The 16548-nt window shown below is 33.0% G+C and overlaps 1 protein-coding gene across 3 annotated transcripts; it reads left to right on the top strand.

Annotated features, from left to right (window-relative positions):
• The first annotated feature begins 1394 nt into the window (after positions 1–1394).
• Positions 1395–14814, top strand: asrgl1 (asparaginase and isoaspartyl peptidase 1). 3 transcript variants are annotated; one of them, XM_056471582.1, is made up of 7 exons: positions 1395–1494; positions 2649–2837; positions 3990–4132; positions 6396–6550; positions 7791–7912; positions 8665–8775; positions 14036–14814. In XM_056471582.1, the coding sequence occupies exons 2-7, from the start codon at positions 2651–2653 to the stop codon at positions 14248–14250; spliced, it is 933 nt and encodes a 310-aa protein (XP_056327557.1). In that variant the 5' UTR covers positions 1395–1494; positions 2649–2650; the 3' UTR covers positions 14251–14814. The 3 variants fall into 3 exon arrangements, with proteins under 3 accessions (XP_056327557.1, XP_056327554.1, XP_056327556.1); XM_056471579.1 differs by having other exon boundaries at positions 2634–2837; XM_056471581.1 differs by lacking the exon at positions 1395–1494 and adding an exon at positions 1708–1805 and having other exon boundaries at positions 2634–2837.
• The last annotated feature ends 1734 nt before the right edge of the window (positions 14815–16548 follow it).

Below are 16548 nucleotides of genomic sequence, written 5' to 3'. Positions count from 1 at the left end.
AATTCAGGAGCTAATAATAGAAACGCAGACTTGTAACAGAATAACATAACAAACGACACTAAAAGGTGTTTAAACAGTCAGACACTTGATCTTAATCAGATTTAGGCTGTTTTTAGTTGTTTTATTAAAAATCAATTGTTTGTTTTTTTGTGATCCAAAAAATGTAAGCTCCAAAAAAAAATAAAAAATAAAAAAATAAATAAAAAAAAAAGCATTGGAAATAGACCATAAAAACAGTAAAACACATTATTCAGGACACAGGCTTAAGAGAATAAACAGGTCTTCAATCTAAAAGCGTCCAACTCTAGCGATTATTTTGCTGGCTGCAATTGCAATAAATAATAAATAGGCTAATATTAAATTTCAGTCAGTGGAATATAAATAACTTATATTTGTATGTGGCTACTATAAAAATATGCAAATGCTGTTTTATTGCTAGGCTATTTTTTATTGATTAGCCTCCATTTGCAATTGAATATTGTTGTATTTTAAATAACATTAATAAAATAGTAATAGCCATCAAAACTTAATGGTTTTAACAAATACAGGGTTTCTGTTTTATTACTTAATAACAAAAATTTGTTTAAATGAAAATATCTAGCAGGCTATTTCCGAGCACTAGATAACTCTCCTGTAATTTCTAAAGATGTGCTTTCTGTTTATTGGATTTCTTCCCTTTGTTTTCAATGTTGCCCAAAGCAAATGATGTCTAAAATTAATAAATTAATGAAATCAAGAAGTCCTGTTTCCTGTGAAATTGGTCAAAATTAAACTAGGCTACTTAAGAATAAACTCAGAAAAACAGAAAACATTTTGTTTTATTTGTTTTTTTGTTTGTTTGTTTGTTTGTTTGTTTGTATAAGATCTAGCAACACTTAATGCAGTTCATTCATTAAATAAGACTGCTCTGTTTTAAGGTATTTTCAAAGAAGGGGATTTACTTTTTATGGCTTACAGAAACACTTCAGTTTATACACATTTAGATATACAGCATTATATATTTATAGTTCACTTATATAAGCTATAAAAATGCAACAGAGTTGTGAGCATATTTCAAAACAACATGAATGAATTGCAAAGTAGACTAATCCCCCTGTATGCACGATTTGCTAAATATAACAATTATATGAATAATAAAATAGTATGCTAAACAGGTTGATCAGTTCCTGGCTAGTTTTTAAAATTAATATTCAGTTGAAAATTAATATTCAATATAATATGGTCATCTAAGGGAGTTCTTCTTCAGATTACTCCATATTCTTAGCATGTATTAAAGCCAACGATTGCACGCAGAAGTAAAATTTCTCTTTCTTTCTTTCGTTCTTATACTGTATGACAAGATGACTTTTATTTTGGCGTTGTTTTCAGTGGAGGTACGATGACGTGTACATGCTCTCATGTTTTATGTCCTCGTGACGGAGCGTCCAGGTTTATTTGTTATTACAGTGCGTTTATTTCAGCTGTCCGCGACTTTATATTTCTGTCATTAATCCGGTGAGGAACCTTTGTCAAATATAATTTTAAATACATCTGGGCACGTGCATCTGGCACAGAAATAACCTATGAAATGATGCATTTTGGCAGTTTGTTCATGACAGTTTCTCTTCCTGCTTATTTAACGTTACAGTAACGTTAGATCACTTTATTTCATGACTGGATCTCAGTTAGTCTAATTACAGCTTGTAAAAATATATAATTATCGCAATATGATATGCACTGTAAATGAAATAGCCGATGAAAGAATTAAAAATTGTAGTTTGCGCTTTTATTAATAGAATAGGCTACCTGCACTCAGATTTATTGGGGTAAGTTAGAAATAAAAAGAGTCTGTTATTTACTGTGTCTGTATGATGTCTTCAGGCTTAGGCTAAAAATGGTTAGCCTAGGCAGCGTATATTACGTGTGTTTTGCATTCGAACCAGCAGAACGATGATTATTTTTATTAAAGAAGAAAATGTACAACATACTGTATAGCTTATAAATGCTAATAAATTTATTCCTATGACTTGACTAATAAATACTCGTTTTATTATACTAAGCAATTATCTTGTTTTAAGATATTTGTGTACTAAATACATTTTTTTTTATACTTTGTAATAAATTAATATCTATAATAAGTAATTTCCTCATAATTAAAATGAAGGACCAATTAAGTTAATCACGCCATAATTTAATAAAACAGGGACACAAATAAATAAGTAAAATGTATTTAAATTATAATTAAATACAATGAGTGATGAATTAGATAATTGTGGACACAATATATTCTTTTTCCTACATACGTGCTAGGCTCATTAAAAAAAATTAATGCTGCTTCTGTGACATCAGAACTTTGAAGACTGGTATTGCTACTGGTATACCCTCAATATATTTCTTTAGATTTTTATAGTGGGATTTTTTAAAATAAGTAGTACAATTAGGTCTGTGGTAACTTTATGCTACTTGGACACTTTGTTGTGCAATGTAAACTGCACACAATCAAACCCCATATAAACTAATATGTGGTAATTTATTAAAAGCAATCATTTTACTTGGCTGTTTTAACGAAGGAGATAATTGAAAATACATGGTTTTTTGTTTGTTTTTTTCCATCATCTTTTTAGCTTATTATTATTATTATTTTATTTAATCAGGTACTTTGGTGACAGATATGCTGCCGGTGGTGGTGGTGCATGGAGGTGCTGGTCATATTCCTAAAGAAAGAACTGAAGAATCTACAATCGGAGTGAAAGAGGCGGCCAGGACTGGATATGCCATCCTTCAGAGGGGCGGAAGTGCTGTGGATGCTGTAGTTGAAGCAGTGGCCCTGATGGAAACCAACCCAAGATTCAATGCAGGTACACATAATTCTCATTTCAACAATTAAAGAAATATACCCACCCAGGGTGTCCGCTGGGTCTTAAAAAGTTTTAAAAGTTGATAAATCAATGTAAAGAAATGTAAGGCCCTTAACAATTATTTAAACGTCTTAAATGCCATTTGGCAAGGTATTACATTTTATATCATTTTTTATTATGCAATGTATGGTTGTATGCTAAAGTTTGCCTGAATTAAAACTGTGAATATCAGGATGCTGTGTATAAAATCAATTAAATCCTGTTAGATTTGACATCATGCTGCTTTGTTTACTGCAGTAACCAAGGCAACACCATTATTTCTGCAGTTCTATAGGTGTCAACCTGCTGAATTAGCTTGGTTTAATAGATTTTTATTCAGTATATGAATAATGTTTGAGTTTAATTAGTTTCTTACATTAATATTTAGTAAATATACTGCAAGATAAAATCTCGCCAGTGTTTCCGGTTGAAAGGTGGTTATAAGGTCTTAAAATGTATGGAAAGAGTCTTAAAATGGTCTTAAAAGGTATTGAATTTCAGTTTCTGATTTCTGTATATACTCTGCCCACCTTTTTCATATTTGATTTGTTTATTAAATATAAACAAAATTCAAAATATGGGTTGTGCTTCCAATTTGGGTAACTTCCATACAAAAGAACTGAAACAAATCTGTTTAAAAAGCGAGGCTAATCTAATATCTTATAATCTAAAATAATCCAAATACAGTATATTGTAAATACTGAGTGAGAGGTATTATATTTTGAGAGTGCATTATTTTTATCCTCCATCACGAAAGTAATGTTAGGCCTAGTATTTTAATGTGACATTGGTATCACGAGCATAGCAAATTCAAGCAAATTCTCCATTTTTTTCTTTAAATATTCCTTACAACACAATGTTTTGTGTTTTTGCTGTTATTAATAGTCTGCTGAATATAATTATGAATTAATACAAGTTGGCTTTTAATATTTAACAAATGAACTATGAATAATGTCATTTCATTGTACCTATTTTTTTAAACATTTTATAATAATTCATTCCCATAATTCACTCAAAGCATCATCATAGGCATAAGAAAAAGGTGGATATATCATGCATAATAATTCATCTAGGAAATGAATAAAACATATAGATGATCTTTGTTTGTCACAGGTCGAGGGTCAGTGTTAAATATTAAGGGGGAGGTAGAGATGGATGCATTGGTGATGGATGGCAGGACTCTAGACAGCGGGGCTGTGTCTGCCGTAAGAAAAATCGCTAACCCTGTGCAACTTGCCAGGCTTGTCATGGAGAAGGTAATATAAAGTGTAATGCAGGGTATTTCTTCCATATAATGCGCAACATCGTTTTCACCATGCTCTGTTGTCAAGAACTCTTAGATAAAGCCATGACCTTCACTCACAAAAAAATGATTATTTTATTTAATTTCATTTTATTTTAATTTTATGTGTACTGATGTAATCAGTCATTCACCAATATTTGGTCTTTAGAAACATGTACTGTATATTACATTTCAATGTTGGAAACTGTGTATACAACACACACCAGCACATCCATCAATGCATTATATTTATGGCCAAAACATAATTTACAAAAGATCCCGTATTTAGCTCCATTTAAAAAACAATAATACATTAAATTGTTTAAAACATAAACAATAATGCAGTCTTTGAAGGTACAGAAGGTGATTGTCTTCAGAAACAGTTTTTGTTATGCTGGTTGAAAGTCTCTTCACATTCCAATAGTAATGATTAAAGTAAATGATCTAAATGTATTTATATGCATTTTTATATTCTGGGTAAGACATAAAACTAAAAAATGTTCATGCAATTAATTTGTTGGGCCGGTAATTCCAATAATTCTGATATTGGCATAATTCTGTCAACATATTTCTACATCTGCGCACTCATTCACGCAGACGGATCTGCCAAGAGAGTGACAGCGGTAAACACAAATGCTGAATCAAAACTTTTTTTTAAAATCCTGAATCAATATTTGAGTTGCTTTTACACACTGGAGGAAAGATGACACCATGGCTAAAGTATTTCTTTTAGACAGGTAATGTTACGTTTTAAAACTATTTTGGTCACGCAAAGCTGATGTCGATTTTGTTGTTTTGCGAATGGGTTAAATGCACATATATATGCATAAGTGTTGTTCAGCCACTGAAATCTTCTGCCGAACGAATGATGTGACTATTTTACAGCATCGATAATGTAGATATTTATTTATTATAAATAAAGAGCGCTATTCTGCCTAGCCTGCTTTCCTGAGGTGAAGTTGGTTTTATTTTCACATTGGTTCATTTTTGAACAATGAAAACCTGTGACACACTCCCTATATGGTTTACCATGCTACTTTCAATATTCGGTCTGAAATAGCATGTAAGTATGGCTTAGTAATAAATGTAATTCCTGCATGCTGCCGGTAAACCATTAAGCATACAGTAGTCGCCTTAAGACAAAGCGTACGAGAGAGTGAGACCAGCGATCCTTGCATGCATGAAATATTGCACATTATGACAAGTTTTGCTTGCTACACAACTAAAAACATGCTATAAGATATGTATATAATACAGTTTTTCCTTCAGAATCTCAATCAGAAAGTTTTCTTACTGTAGAAAGTTATCTACTGTCATCTTTAAGGCGTTTCGGGAGGCATGGCTTTGGAAAGATATTGTGTTTTCAAAGATATTATGCTAAACGGTTAGCATTTTGGCAGATCACCTACTGCACCTTTAATATCTATTCGACAAATTCAGTTTCATAAAATTTAGCATTGAGAAATGCATTTATTAAAATCCACACAGTGTGTATCTCCTAAATGTTTTTTTTTTTTATTTGTGACCCTGGACTACAAAACAATGCTTGCCAAAACTTGCCAAAAATACATTATATGGGTCAAAATAATTTATTCCAATAATTATTACAAAAATACATAAAGATCATATTCCATGAAAATATTTGTTCATTTTTTTTCTGTAATATATAATTTATTTATTGATTAGCAATAAATTATTAATGATCTAAGCAATAATAATAAAGCACATAATTTAGATAATTTTAAGGTTATTATGTAAATTATTTTGTTTAAATTAATGTATTAAGTTAATATATTGTTTAATTTAAATATTATATATTCATTTAAATTATTATAGTATTTTGTTTTTAATTAAGGTAAAACATTTATTGATTAGTGATAAGCATTACTAAGCACTTAATTTAGACAGCTTTTAAGCTGATTTTCTTAATGCTTTGAACATTTATTCAGCTTTCAGGTGATGTATAAATCTCAATTAAAAAATATATTTACATTTATGACTGGTTTTGTGATCCATGGTTACATTTAAAGTGTATTTATTTATATTATCTCCTCTTTGTGATCAAAACACTAGCTCTAAACTACACAAAAGCACCTCATTTTCTAAAACTAAAATTCATACAAACTAATGTCATGCTTTTTGCTTGCATTCAGTGCAATCATTATATGACTGTACAACACTCATTTCAAGCAGTCAAATTAGTAATGTGAATAATCAGGCCTGTCTTCTTTCTGCAGACCAAACACTTGTGTCTGACAGCTGAAGGGGCTTCACAGTTTGCCAGAAGCATGGGTGTACCGGAAGTGCCCGAGGAGTCATTGATCACAGACTATGCCAAGATGCGCTGGAAGAAGAACCTGGAGCCAGATGCCAACCCTGTGGAATGCCAAATGTAAAGCTTTTATGTAATGAAAACTGGTACAAAGTGCTGACATAATGCTTTGGCACAAGATGTCTAATGTCTAGAACTTCTACTGAGATGAAAGAATTGCTACTATAGCTAAAGGCAAAGTTCACCTTCACGTCCCTTTAAGCATGTTGAACTGTCTTTCATGTCGAATACAAAACACATAATTCCTATTATGTTCCTAATAATATAAATATTTATAGAAAGTTCATGCAAGTCATAAAAGGGCTTTGTTCCAAAATATAAAGCCTCAAAAAGACAAACTAGAGTCTTAAATTGAGGCCCTTACAAGTCATGTCATTGAATGGATAGTTCACCCAAAAATTTCTTCATCATTTACTTACCATTGACACAAATGTGAAAAACAAATTTTAAGGTCAAGTCAATATTTACTGGTTTCCAACATTCTTCAAAATATCTTCTTTTGTAATTGTCAGAACAAAACAACTCAAGCTGTTTTGGAATAAGTCAACAGTGAGTAAATGATGGCAGATCTTTAATTTGTGGGTGAACTATCTCTTTTAAGTATTGCAGGCACTCAAAAAATATCATCGGTATTTTTTAATTCATTAATTTTAAGAGGTCACACTTAGCTGATGGTTGATATTAAAGTGTGTTTGACATGCTGTCCTGAAAGAGCCCTGAGTTCAGAAGATCCTTAAGCCCGGTGCTCCCTCCTGTTTCATCAGGAGAGAAGGGAGTTTGAGCTCGTTCTCTTCGCGTATTCTTAGCAGAATTCGTTCGCTTGGCTTATTCCTTGATTATTAGGGGTTGCCACGGCGGAATGAACTGCCAACTTTACCAGCATATGGCAAAGCGGTGAATGTCCAATACTAAAACACTTATATAATGTGCCAAATTGGTTTATACAATTCACTCATACTGCATGTCTTTGGACTGGAGTACCTGGAGGAAACCCACGCGAGCATGGGGAGGACATGAAAACTCCACACAGAAACGCCAGCTGGCCTAGCCAGGACTGGAACCAGCAATTTTTTTGTTTTAAAATATCTTTTAATATGCAAATATATTTCATTTAAAGCCATGACTCCAGTTGTCAGAGTCACATAACTGTTCAGAAGTCATTCTAATCAAAGCTAATATTATTCTAATATCCAACATTCTTTCTTTGTGGTGAGCTATTGTTTTACTGCCACAATAAATCATTTATTTTGTTTACATGTGTGTTGTAAATGAAGCCATTTTCTTCGTTTGTGTGTTCCAGGGGCAAGATGGGGACAGTAGGTGCAGTAGCCGTGGACATGGATGGAAACATTGCTTGTGCCACCTCCACTGGAGGAATGATAAATAAAATGGAGGGTCGTGTGGGAGACACACCTTGTGTTGGTAAATCCAAAACTACCACCAGGTCCTTGATTTGACAGCACAGAGCTCCTGTTTTTTTACACTTTTTTACACTGTAAAATATGCAGCGTTTCACACAATTCCTTCGTATTGTTCCAACACAAATCTACTCAATTAACTTGAACATAAAACAATTAAGTCGTCTCCAAAAAACATAAGAATTGTTTTGTTTCAACTTATCTTAAATACGGAGTATTTAAAACTTGTTTTTGAATGATAAATCAACCTGCAAATGGCTTAATTATAAGTATTTTAAAGATGATATAGAAGTGTTTTAATGCTGGAAAAGATACGCTTTACCATTCAATTTGACTTGAGCAGCAGGGATTGAACTTTGACTTTTGGACATGCAAGAATGTGTGTAATTTTCAGCTGCTCATGAGAGCTTGTTGCCTGCTGGGTTAATATTCAAACCACAGATCTAATCCTCAGTTTAGCACACAACACCGCATATACATTCTCTCAGGACACACTTTAACCTGTGGGAATCGTATACCTACTAGTTAATGATAAAAACAGAGCCAAGACAAAAAAGCAAAATAGACTTTTGCTGAAACTGTCTGTTTTAGTAAGCATGTAAATAAGCAAACATTTATTTTATACCCTTATACAGTGAATATTATTAGAGTTTGATTTAAACATGTGGAAGTTAATGTGGTAATGTGGTTTAGTTTGCTTGTGTGTGTAAAGGAAAGATCTCACTCAAGATGTGTGTTTTTTCCTCTGGTTTTCAGGATGTGGGGGTTATGCTGATAACAAGATTGGGGCAGTTTCACCCACAGGCCACGGGGAAGCCATCATGAAGGTCACACTGTCTAAACTCGTTCTCTTCCACATGGAGCAAGGCATGTGATATGCTGTATAATCAGCACTACTTAGCACACTTACATGGAGTATTGGCAAACAAAGCTTCAGGGTCTTTTCTTATTTTTACAAATATAATGACCAGTTAATACACAGAGTATATTGTTTAATTGTGAATATTCTTTCTGTAGCGATTGCAAAACACGTGGAAAGGTCTGGGGTCAGCATTATTTCACTTTTTAAGAAATATTACTACTACTACTACTACTAATACTAATACTACTAATAATAATACACCTACTACTACTACTACTACTACTACTACTACTAATAATAATAATAATAATAATAATGATAATAATAATAATAATCTTTTGCTACAAATATACTTTACGTATGTATTTATGGATTCTACAAAATATTAAGGAGCACACCCATTTGCAACACTAATAATAAGAAATCTTTTGGAAGGAATCTTTTTGCATATCATCATATTAGAATGATTTCTGGAATCACTGAAGACCGTAGTAGTAATGCTGAAAGTTTAGCTTTGACATCACAAGAAGAAATGACATTATAAAACATTTTCAAATAGAAAAAAGTTTAAAATGATAATGTTATGCAACAACGATATTACAGTTTTCACTGTTTTGTAGCCACATAAGAGATTTTAAATCGTACAGTTTTTTTTTTGTAAATCATACTAACCCTCACTGTCATGTCAATACATTTCATGTCTCTGGTATTTATGCGCTTTTTAAAAAAAAACAAGGACATGTTCTGGGTGAAAGATCTTGAACCAAATTTCACCCAGATGTAAGAATACTCTCTTTGTCTTTAGCATTATATAGTAAGATTTTTTATTACATAAGTGTCTACCTTTTAGCCATGAATATTTATTATATTGTGTTTATTAAATTATTATTTAAATATATGTTTTATATTTAATTATAATGTATATAATTACTATCGGGCAGCACGGTGGTGCTGGGTAGCGCTATCGCCTCACAGCAAGAAGGTCGCTGGTTTGAGCCCTGGCTGGGTCAGTTGGCATTTCCTTGTGAAGTTTGCATATTCTCCCTGTGTTCAGGTGGGCTTCCCCCACAAGTCCAAAGACATGTACTATAGGTGATTTGGGTAAGCTAAATGGTCCATAGTGTATGTGTGGATGTCCTGGTCCTGCAGGTTGGGGGTTAAGCGTTGAGCTAATGACCCACCTCGTAAAAATGAGATGTTTTGAAAGACCAACATAGTGCGGCTAAATATCTGCATCTTAAAACCAGTCATATTCGTAAAAGGTAACCTCAACCATTTGAGGAAACTGATTGCAACAAATCATTTAAGTTCAAAAACTAATCCTAATGAGTACTGTGAACTTTATCTATTTGAGTAAATGAAGCAATTTGAGCACAGTAAAACCCAATAAATGAAGAGAACTCAAACCAACTGAGTATTGTAAAACCCAATAAGTTAGGGCAACTCAAACCATTTGAAGAAACCGATTGCTACAAATTATTTGAGTTAAAAAACTAATCTATATGAGTACTGTGAATTTACTTCATTTAAGTGGAAGTAATGAGGTATTTAATTAACACAATACCTTCAACACTTAGTTTAAAACCCTTTTCAAATGAGTAGAATTAACTTTCAGTAAATTTTCAGTTGACTGGACTCATTTCGTTTGATAAAGTTGACTGTTGGGTTTTACAGTGTATATCAGCGAATCCATTACAGGTGGAGTTTTAATGTAAAAATGTAGCATTTAATATCAAAATATACAGATAATGCATTGTAAAATCAAAAATTCAAAAAAGTCAAATTTATCAAATGAAAAAAGTAAAGAATTTTACGCAAATATTACTGAAAGTTCACTGTACTTATTAGAAAGAAGTTATGTAAACTCATTAAGTTAAGCTGAACTCAAATGAATTGAGTTACAGCAAATCTCAAGTTCCCGTTAAGCTTTGTTGTTTGTTAAAGTAGAGTTAAGAATGTAAAAAATTAAGAGTTATTTAATGTGTTTGTCCTTAAAATTTGTACTATATAAATATTAGATTTTAAATTTAAATGTTTAAGGCAATCAGTTTCCTCAAATGGTTTGAGTTCTCTTATTGGGTCTAAAAGTGTATTGCGAATCAGCTTTAGAATCAAAAGATAAAGCTTTCAAGAGTTCACACTTAGATATGCTTCACGCAAATAGCAGATTTGGCATGCTGTCCCGGAAGAGAACCCTGAGCTCGGAGATAATTGAGGAAAAAGAGGATATGGGGTGGAAGTAGGGATTCTTTTAAAACGAAGATAAGGTAGAAGGGCGAATTCAGTCTATTTGTTGTAAGCTTACATCGGTCTGATTGGATTACTGCTGATTACGGATGAGAGACAATTATATTGTACGATTATATCACGTGCTCCTTTTAAAAGTTTTTAATACTTCACCTAAAATTACTACTTTTAAAAAGTTAGTGTATGCCTATTGCCTAAATGTTTTCAACCATATAAACTTCATGTCGCACACTTTCACATACATAGCATGACATTTTCTTGCTATGCATTTATATGCTTCATATATTTCAGTGTCGTAACCTTCGGCAGATGAGAGAAGTGAATCATGCTGACTCTTGCAAGAAATGAATGTCAGTTGCTTTGCATTTCAAGGCACGTGATTGGAACAATGAGCTGGAGAGATCCTGGGCAAGACATGTTAGATTATAAATTATAATGTTAAAATACAACTAGTACTTAGAAAGTGTAACTTGAGCTACAGACTAATAATACATAACCTAGCATAATGGCAAACGTTTTGATCACGATGGAGTGAAAATGAACCAGTCATTGTTTATTTAGTGATAATGCCATAAATTATATTACACATTATCTTAATATAAAGTAAACTAGCAATATGGCCAACTGAAATCTCTCTTTCTGTGTACTGTGCATTTGTACACACATTTGTACAGTTTTAGTACTATATCTACAAATGCTATCTACAAATGTCACATCTTGGACCATAATTCAATCTGCATCTGATATAGAAGCAACGTGTATATTAACTTGGCCTCATAAGGACGGTTCTCATGTGCTCATGATTAGCCGTGAGACTGACCCTGTGAATAAATAGCTTGAATTACTGTAGCTACACATTAACTGGAGATCGAGGGCCTCATTAAGATGCTTGACCTCAAGTCTGTTTCGGTAAACATTGCTCACTTCATGGCTCTGAGTCAGTCTTGTACAGTGCGGTTCATGAAGCACTTTTTGGGAGCAACCAATTCAAGATTGACCCACCTGCACATCCTCAAAATGATAGGCCGTTTTGTCAGCCGGCTAGTCTGTTTTTTTGAGTCTGTTTTCTGGTGAAGTGATCTGTGTGTGCCCTTTTGTGTGTGTGGAAACACATCGGCAAATGTTTTTGCTGAACTCATTGATACGTGTGTTTATGTGGGCAAAAAAGTGTTGATCAGAGGTATTTGAGATCCTGTCTTTACAAACTTCACCATTTAAAGTATTTAACCAACGGATGTATATATTTTCTTCTCCATTAGTTTTGATGTAATAATTTGATAATATGTGGCTTGGATGTTTTCTTAAAATAATGTTATTTGTTATCACAATATATTTTCTCATAAAAACTAAACTTTTTGTGATAATGAGATGTTGCAGTAATAAAATTTCACATAAAGTTACTTTGTTAAATCAACAGATTGGGCTTTATTTTAATGATCTAGGTGCAAAGTCTAAAGCGCATGGCGCAAAAGCATTAAAGGCGTATCCAAATGCACTTTTGCTATTTTAGGTACAGAAAAATACACTCTGCACCCCGGCGCATGGTCTAACAGAGTTGTGCTTATTCTCTTAATGAGTTATGTGTGTGTTTTGAGCATAACGTGGATTAAACCAATCAGATTCGTATCTCACCTTCCCTTTAAGAGTCAGTTGCTTCACGCCATGGCACATTTGCTATGTACATAGCAGACTTTGTAAGTGGAAAAACTGAACGCTTCACTAGCGAGAAAACAGTTAAACAGACCATCTGCAGCACGAAGATAAAGAACGAGCCTCCTCTATTCAGCGTCTTTACTTTCTCTTTACTTTACTCTTTTACTTTTGTGGATAAGGAAACAGTGTTGTACGCACTCCATTGAAGACATCCATTAGCCTACGTATAAAGATTTGTTTCAAAACTATTCCTAAATTCAGTTCTAATTTCCAGCAAACGAATAGATGAACAATAAAAACGAAGTGTGCTCAAAAAACAGTTATATCCAAACACACGTCCAATTCTTATGCGCCATAGGGTGATGCATATGTCTTTAAAACCTGTCAGGTGGACAAATCTAAACTGTTTTTATTAAAACAAATATAAATATGCATATAATAAATAATACTGCTAATAATAACAACATTATACAAATGCAAATTTAAAGTCTGTCTTTGTTGTTATATAGTAGTCAATAATTGAAGTGGATCAAAAAAGCTTTTCAAAATTGTCCTAAGACAAGAATAGTAAGTGTAAATCATTTTAGGATGAACTCGAAAAAGACAAAAAAGTTTTGATCCATTTCAAATGTTTACTACTATAGTTGTCATCCAGGTTTAAACGGGCCATAGAAGGATATTTCACCCAAAAACATTCTGTCACCATTGGTGGTTTTTTCTCTTATCTAACACAAAAGAAAAATAAAAACATTTTCAACATTTTTCAGAATATCCTGTTTTGTGTTAAAAATCCTTAAATGTTTGGAACTATTTGAGTATGAGTAAATAGTGAGTAAAATGTTATTTTTGGGTGAACTACAGTATTAATTTTTGTCTTGTTGCTGTCTAAAAGAGACACTTTGTAATATGATGTAGACATATATATATATATATATATATATATATATATATATATATATATATATATATATATAGATAGATAGATAGATAGATAGATAGATAGATAGATAGATAGATAGATAGATAGATAGATAGATAGATAGATAGATAGATAGATAGATAGATAAAGAGAGAGAGAGAGAGAGAGAGAATTGAATCAATAAGAAATGTGTGTTGTTTAGTAAAGCAGTACTTGCTACAGTTTTAGGAATGGCAGAGTTTTGTTTTTTGAGTGAAAACCTTGATAGTTTATTGAAGAATGACTTGGTTTGAGACCTGTAGGTTTTTGTGCATTTCAAATGTAAAATGAACTGCTGTGATGAGCTAAAAGTTGATAAAGAGGACTGTGTGAAGAGTTTTGAAAAAGTGACAAGTGTTGAGAAATGTGACCTAGTGATTATAAAAAAAAAAATCTTTGTGTTCCAGGGAAGACCCCAGAGGAGGCGAGTGACCTGGCTCTTGCGTATATGAAGGAGCGTGTGGAGGGTCTCGGCGGGGTGGTGGTGGTTGATCACAACGGCACATGGGCTGCTCGCTTCAGCAGTTTACAGATGTCATGGGCTGCTGCCCAGCAGGGCAAACTCCATTTCGGCCTGTTCCATGGTGACCACTTTACTGAGCCTGTTGAAGAGCACACATAATGAACATAATGAAAAGTATAGATTTTGGTATCACTTTATTTTCATGCTCCCTTTAACACATTTTGTTGATTATAAGTCACTCTAATTCTCAAAGTTGACATTTACTTGCAAATACTGTATTTTTTTTTTTCAAGAGAATGTGTGTTGGTCAGCGACAATCAGCAACAGCAGATATTAAGCAGGCTACTAATAATCCAAAGAGAAAGTAACTTATAGTCAATTAAATGTCAAAATAACGTGATACCTACATTTTTTTACAATCAGTATTGATTATTAAGGGAAATATGCACACAGGCTAATAAGTGTTATTCATACATTAATACACACATACATTTTTCATGGCAGGAATTTTGTAAATTATATTGTGAACAAATGTTTATGTGTAACAGTAAAAAATGTCTTGCACAAATTGACCAGATAAGTATTGTGACACTCCATTTGTTGGCAGTTTTATCTGTCCTCTGTGGTATTACTGTATAATCTCCACTAGATGGAGATAAACCGTGTTATTTGGGAGTGAACTTAATTTAAGTGCTGTGCACGTTTAATAAATGTATGATTAAAGATGTTTTTGTTTTTTTATTTACATGTTTTGCATTTTGATTTGGATGTAGTACTAAAGCATGTTCTGTAAATGCCACTGATGAAAGTCAGAAAGTCTGGGCAATCTCACTAGACTGGTTTTGAAACTGATTTTGAAGAACATGACTCGTGGTTCATTCTTGTAGTTCAGTGAATCATTTCCTTCTTAAAACTGAAAAGAAAGCAGATTATTGAAACAGCATTAAATGTATTAAATCAGAGATATGTAGTTTTAAATCAGATAGTTGGTCTCATCCCACCATTTAAAACGACTGAATCAATTTGTGGTGTAAGGTAAAAACAAGCATAAAATCAATCTTGTTGCATGTTACTTGTGAGTTATTTTTAATTGACAGCCCAGATAGCGATAACATCAGTTGGTTGTTTTGATCTACAGTATAGTGAGATGACGTGGCCTCAAATCTTAATGCCCTGACCCTCATGACAGTTTAAGTACACAAGCTTCTGCTTATTGTGTCAACACAGAAGCCAGCTTGCAGTTCCAACTGTGAATTGTCTTTATAATGATCTACAAGGCATAAAACCAGTTTTTCTGCCCTCGGCGGTCAGTTTGTGTTCAAAATATTCCACATGGGAGCATGCATAACAGCATCAGATTTTGTCCTCTCAAAGACACACCCGGGAAATTATGACCTTTCTGTCCTTTACGTCTAATTGAAGTCTTAAATGTGCAGGTACATGGATAGTACACCCAAAATTTATTTTATTAATTGAGTGTAATACCAGGCAGTTGTACTAAAATATAGTGTTAATGTCTTGTTTGGATTGCACAAATGTATAAGAGAGCAGTATTTACCTCAAGGTCAGTGACCTTTGTGTGGCTTGGTGCAATTTTACTTTTAGATAAAGTTGCAGAGACTCTCTTTCTGTGTTTTTTCAGTAAATGGTTCTGTTCATTTCCTATTGCTCATTGTTTGAAATCTCAAGATTGATTGTAAAACTATTAAGGAATTTGGATAGTGTATATCTACTTGCACAATATTTATTTTGGATAATATTTAGGCACACAAATATGCTTGTCTTATACATGAATGCCTTTAGCAGATGCTTTTATCCGAACTGAATTAACAATAGAGGAACATAAGCAACTTGTCACAGATCCAACAGTATTCATAGTGAACAATGCCAGGGTTATTAGAAAGCTATTGAACTGGCTGGGATTTTCAAAGTGGGACCCGGGGACCCCAATAGGGGGCTGCAAGGAAGTTCAAGAGGGTCTGTGGAAATGTTAGGAGAAAAAGCATTAAACAGAACTGAATAAGATAAACATTTGACTAAAACATTTCATTAAGATGAACATGTTAGTATGAAAAACACATACATTTAGATAATTCAATAAGTGCAATATAAATCAAAATAGAGTGTTTACATGACATGTAGAACCAAAGAACATAGAGATATGATTTTTCCAAATTTTTATTTGAGAGGGCAAGTTTTAAACGTTAGCAAAACTTACATTTATAGGGCATGACATTACTGAAGATTTGAGTGATGATAATGATATGTACAGGGAACGTTGAAAGATATATGCTCAAGCAAATATGCTGATGAAAATCTTTTTGTTTGAGTTTGGAGCAGGTTGAGGTAAACCTCTTTAGAACTTCTTGCAGTTGATTATACACAGCTCCTCTGTGGAATAAATTTCAAAAAGAGAGTCTCCATAAGCTGCAGGTTGCATAAAATGATTGTATATGA

This window comes from Danio aesculapii, chromosome 13 (assembly GCF_903798145.1).
Source record: "Danio aesculapii chromosome 13, fDanAes4.1, whole genome shotgun sequence".
Lineage (NCBI taxonomy): Eukaryota > Metazoa > Chordata > Actinopteri > Cypriniformes > Danionidae > Danio > Danio aesculapii.
This window is presented reverse-complemented; position numbering and strand designations above follow the sequence as displayed.

Excerpts from the sequence above, each read along its gene's own strand:
- asrgl1 (XM_056471582.1), top strand. The coding sequence starts at position 2,651 with ATGCTGCCGGTGGTGGTGGTGCATGGAGGTGCTGGTCATATTCCTAAA. Across the intron at positions 4,133-6,395 it reads CCAGGCTTGTCATGGAGAAG|ACCAAACACTTGTGTCTGAC; the intron begins GTAATATAAAGT and ends TTCTTTCTGCAG. Across the intron at positions 7,913-8,664 it reads GGGAGACACACCTTGTGTTG|GATGTGGGGGTTATGCTGAT; the intron begins GTAAATCCAAAA and ends TCTGGTTTTCAG.